Genomic DNA, 5551 nt, shown 5'->3' with positions numbered 1-5551 from the left:
AGGGGTAAAAAGTCAAAGCTCAAGTTTTTGCGACGCAAAGGTCAGCAGTCGATAAACTGAATTGTTTGCTCAGTTCTGTTTGCCTCTTGCAACATTATGTCCCAAGCGACCGTCCTCGTTCACCCGTAAATCACGGCACCTCTTTCGACGTTAATCAACTGCTCTCTTGTCACTTGCAGGTAAGATTGAGAATCGCCGTCAAAATTCTTCGAGGAAAAATATTCAGTAGTCCTTGTGTATGGTTTTCTTTCCACACTGTGCAGCGTTTGAAGATGATCTTGAGGTTTCTGCTGTTTTTGTGTGCGCTGGCTAACAGCAGCGTCCACACTTGCCCAAGACAGTGCTCCTGCTCCTTTGCTGAGGTGGAGTGCGGCGACATCGCAACCATGACATCGTTCCCCGTAGATGCTTTGCCATCCAACACCACCGTGTTGTCCATCTGGTCCACCCAGATCTCTTCTCTAGAAGCCAGTCATTTAAATACTTTACCTTTTCTAAACAAGCTTAATCTGTATTCCAACAAACTTGAAAAGCTTCCTTCTGATCTCCTGCGGAACGCATCCTGGCTGAGCTCACTGGATCTCACGGGGAATCAGATTGTACGCCTCCCTCCAGGAGTCTTCAGCCAGAAGTCCCTCCGTAACCTGGTGCTCAAAAATAACCGCATCGAACAAACAGACGCCGAGTGGTTTGATGATGACAGCAACCTGATCTGGTTGGACTTGTCCGGGAATCGCTTATCCGAGATCCCGGTAAATTTGTTTCAGAAGCTAAAACATCTCGAGCATCTGGATGTGAGTGACAACAACCTGGCGGATCTGCACCCAGATGCTTTGAAGAACCTGTACCACCTGGACATTCTGAACCTCGCCGGGAACAAACTGAGCACCCTGACGCCAACGGCCTTCAGCCACAACCAGAAGCTCTCACGTCTGTTTCTACAGGAGAATCACTTCCGGGAGCTTCCGCCGTCCCTCCTGTTGGGTCCGCAGAACCTTCAGATGCTTCTTCTCAACCAGAACCAGCTACAGCATCTTCCCGCAGGCCTTTTGGACGGCAGGAACTCCTCTTTCCAGCTGATCCTATCAGCAAACCCATGGCTGTGCGACAGCAAGATGGAGTACCTGTGGAGGTGGCTTAATGAGCATTCTCAGAATGTATTTTATTTGGAGGAGGTGACATGTGCTGGACCAGAACCTCTCAAAAACAGACAAGTTGTGTCTTTAAGTGAAAGTGAACTTGGTTTGGTCAGATAAGATGATTCCATGCGAGGGAACATGGTCTTGTGTCCCTTAAACAATAATGTAAAAATCAACTAGGTAGAATTCGAAAATAATACTCATCAAAGTGATCTATGCATTATTAAAACAGAATTGAAATTCAGTAGCTAGTCAGAACATACCAACACTTATTTCTATCATTTGCAGCGGCATCTATCTTTACTGTACCATGGTGAGAGTTGTTCCTTCGAATTTTCACTCTCATACAGAGTATTGGAGGTGACAAGTCGTCAAGAAAAGTGGTCATAATATTGATTCTAATCACCTTTAAAATTAAAGGTCAAGTGTTGTGAAATGGATGATTTTTAGTATGTTATTAATCTAAAAAAAAAAAAAAACAGCAGCCGGGTATGGACCCATCCGTTTTTTCACCACTAAACATAATTTTGCCGTATATGGTTTTGTGTAACTCCCGCCATGAGAATCCTCTCGAGGGATTTGTTTTTGACAAGAAGCAGGAAGTGACCGTTAGAGGCAGTAGCGCGCTCAAGCGGACTCGTTTGTTTCTATTAATTTTACCTGCGGGAAGACTCGTTGTTCCTTCGTGTAAGGCAAAATGCCGCCTTGATGCATTGCTGGATGTTGCTCGAACACTTTGGAGGATGGATCCGCTCCTCATACTTTTCCAAAAGATCCGGGTCGTTGTGAAAAATAGATTGCACAGGTGCAAAGGAGGAAAGCTTCCTGGGTTCCAAATGACAGGTAGGTGTGTATACAGCTACTAAAAAAAAATAATGGTTTTGGGGGGGACCACATAATCCGTCTCTCATAACGTAACAAAAGATCCTCGTACGTATGACAGGCGTGTCGATGTGCGCGTCGGGCTCACCGGCGAAGGCTTCCGCGTCATGCCTCGCAGATGAGCACAGCTTCGGCAAGGCTGGCTCATGCATACTGTCTGGGAATCTGTTGTTAGTTAAAAGTGATCCGCATATCATCTAAATATGGCTTGAAACAATCGGGTAATATATTCCACCAGACACTAAACTCGATTGTGAGATGTTCTCTTCTTTCAAAAGAGCTTCCGTGTCCCATAGTCGATGGGCGGACGAGCCGCCGCCGAAGCCGTGCCTCGCGGACGAGCTGGCTCACACATACTGTCTGGGAGTCTGTTGTTAATGAGAAGTGATCCGCATATCATCTAAATATGGCACGAAACAATACGGTAATATTGCACCGGACACTTCACTCGATTGTGAGACGTTCTCTTCTTCGAAAAGAGCTTCCATGTCTGAAGGGGCGTGTCCCACGGTAGGGGCCACAGCGTGTTTTCAATGGCGAATGTCCGGGGTGACGTCACAGGCAGGAGATGCACCCAATATGGCGACTACTTGGATGTGAAATGACACTTCCGCAACTGGATGATGCGCTCTCCGCTCATATTTATTTTTTCATATGGACATTGAAGTGAATAATGTAACATGTATTTTTCATTTCAATATCTATTTTAGAATGTTTATAGGGATGACACTTGCCCTTTAAATATGGCCAGAGATAATCCGAATGTAACAGAAAAATGTGATTAAGGGACGTGGAAAACTGTGACCGATGCTCCTTTGGTATTTCTCTCATGTTCAAGAATCTCACAATAGCAGACCGAATTTTCTCCTCATTTCCATCGCTCGTAGCGTTGTGTGTCCTGTAGTTTTTAATGATGTCGAGCGAAAGTGGGAGTGCGTGGGCTGAATGTTCCAGCTGACCTCCTCTGGATTATTTTTTTCCCCCTCCTGCATTCATTCTTCAGTTTTCTTGCGCCATCTCCAATAATATGAATCTTTTGTATTGGTTTGTTTTTCCTTTTGACGGTAAAATACGGCCTCCTGCTCAGGCTCTCACTTATGAAAATGAAACATCATTCATCCATCAAAGAGCAGAGGTAAACAACTCAATGTTGATATACAGGCCAGAGCAGAGTGCGGCGTTAAATGCGGCGAGCGATGCTCTCTGCGGCTGCGTTTAATGTGAACGCATACGCTCTCGCCTGTGGTGGCGAAAATGGCGCAAGGTGGCGCATTTAATTGCAAAGTTGTTGTGTTTTTCATATTTAAAAGAGAACTAGTCGGTAATACTAAATGACAAAAAAAAATAATTATTTTGACATTTCACCACACCGTCGTCTGATAGACGCCGAACTGCTACCGAGAATGCAAAAGGTCAAATTTTTAAGTTTTTGCTCCCTCGCTCTCTTTCTCATTTACCCTGAAAGTAAATGATACATTTTAAAATGTCAGCAAGCCTCTTGGTCCAAATGTTCAAAACGAAAGCCGCAGATGGGTGCTAATTATTTTGTCATTATGCAGCACTCTACGAATTACTCCCCCGCTTAAGCTCGCAATTCACAACAACGAACAAAAGCTCTTCTCGTGGATTTTTCTAAAGTGGAAAATTGACTTTTTGTTGCTTTTATACAAATAGTTCAGTCTCTGGATTTGCTGCACCCCACTGAGTCCACAGTTAAAGAACCAGGTCAGTCTTTTCAAAATGGATTTGTGAGTCAGCAGTTTTGGACTTTTGGCTAATTTACATAATAACTGCTCCCACCCCTCCAGTTTTTCCCAATGATGTTACGATATGGCTTCACAGTTCTCAAGTCCCGGGTTCAATTCCGGACTCTCCTGTGTTGGGTTTGCATGTTCTCCCCCTGCCTGCGTGTGTTTTCTCCGGGTGGGCACTCCGGTTTCCTCCCACATCCCAAAAACATGCAACATTAATTGGACACTCTAAATTGCCCCTAGGTGTGATTCTGAGTGCAGATGTTTGTCTCTTTGTGCCCTGGCAACCAGTTCAGGGTGTACCCTGCCTGACAGCTGGGATAGCCTCCAGCAATTCCCGCGACCCTCGTGAGGATAAGCGGCAAAGAAAATGGTTGGATGGATGGAAAAATGATAACATTGAGATGTTCCCCGCATTTTTGTGTCACCAAACATCAACGATAGTTGCAAAACTCATTACCCTTGATTTCTGATTCCAAAACGAGTTCATAAATTTCCCGTGTAAATATGACGAGGCCATTAAAGTTTATTATGGCTTCAGTCATCACGGCCCCCTGAGGGGAAACCGTAACTACAATGCGACCCACAACAAAAATGGGGTTGACACCCCTGACTTAAGACGTAGAATTAATCAGTTGCCCTCAATTTTGAAATAGCACTTTAAAACGTTTCCTCAATGCGGAATTGCCGACTTTCTGGATTTCGTTATTTCACAGCGGCGTCACCCAAAGAGCTTCAGAGGTTTCTCTGAATAAAAAAAAAAAAAAAAATCCCTCCAAAAGGCGCTTTTCAAAAGTCTCCGCGTCAACGGCGCACTTTGTTCTTTAACCGTTTTTCATGTCCATCTCGGGTTAAAAGGCGAGAAAAGCTTTTTTTTTTTTTCTTGTTTTTTTTCCCCCTCATTAAAATGTAACCTTTAGGTGGAAGAGCGCCGTCGCCTACAGGCGCCATTAACATGTGAGCGCTCCCACTGAGCCCTTTTATCAAGCCTCCCACACGTCGCGGCTCAAACCTGCTCATGTTCGGGATCCGCCGGGTTTTTCATTTCATCATCTGCGGGAGCGCGCGGTCGAGGTGACGAGCGCCAAAACGCAACGAGATCCCTGAAGCGGAAGACTGAAAGTTGCTTCCGCGATCACACGTCTGGTGGCTTGCGGGCGACATTTCGCTGCTCCCGAGGCAACGAGAGGCCATCAGGAGGGCTGTTGTTAGACGGATGCTATGTTTAAACATCATGCCACAAAGTCACGCTGGTATATTTCGGGAATGAATGTCCGTTGGATTGCTAAGTGAAGAAACGCACATCTCCAATGATGGATGGACGCGAGATTAAAACCGGCACACGGACTCAAACCGGCTCAAACCGCCACAGCGTGGACACCTTGAAATATGCTTATACATATTGCCCTCCCGTCGCATGTTGTGAACAGAGTTTGAGCACGGTGTGTCAGAAAGTTGACTTTGAGACTCCAGCGGGATTACTCCGAAACGGAAACCTTTTACTTTGTAGTTTGCATTTGAAATAGATTTTCCACACGCTTGGTGACAACTAAAAATACAAGTTGTTAGCCAGTGTGCCAAACAGTTCCGAGGTTCTCATTCAGCAAACAAAACACGGAAAGAAGCTATATGTCATTTTAATGGCTGCTTTCAATTTTGTCCAAAATCTGTTTGCTGATGGGCGGCACGGTGGATCAGCTGGTAAAGCGTTGGCCTCATAGTTCTGAGGACCCGAGGTTTGCATGTTCTCCCCATGCCTGCGTGGGTCTTCTCTAAAAC

At 45.3% G+C, this 5551-nt stretch overlaps 1 protein-coding gene across 1 annotated transcript; it reads left to right on the top strand.

Moving 5' to 3' along the window:
- The first annotated feature begins 272 nt into the window (after positions 1 to 272).
- Positions 273 to 1256, top strand: LOC133497048 (leucine-rich alpha-2-glycoprotein-like). The gene has a single exon (XM_061813231.1). It carries the CDS (start codon positions 273 to 275, stop codon positions 1254 to 1256), a length of 984 nt encoding a protein of 327 aa, XP_061669215.1.
- Positions 1257 to 5551: the final 4295 nt, after the last annotated feature.

This window comes from Syngnathoides biaculeatus, chromosome 23 (assembly GCF_019802595.1).
Source record: "Syngnathoides biaculeatus isolate LvHL_M chromosome 23, ASM1980259v1, whole genome shotgun sequence".
Classification (NCBI taxonomy): Eukaryota; Metazoa; Chordata; class Actinopteri; order Syngnathiformes; family Syngnathidae; genus Syngnathoides; species Syngnathoides biaculeatus.
The sequence above is the reverse complement of the archived record's forward strand: the minus strand, read 5'-3'. Positions and strand labels throughout refer to the sequence as shown.

Excerpts from the sequence above, each read along its gene's own strand:
- LOC133497048 (XM_061813231.1), top strand. The coding sequence starts at position 273 with ATGATCTTGAGGTTTCTGCTGTTTTTGTGTGCGCTGGCTAACAGCAGC.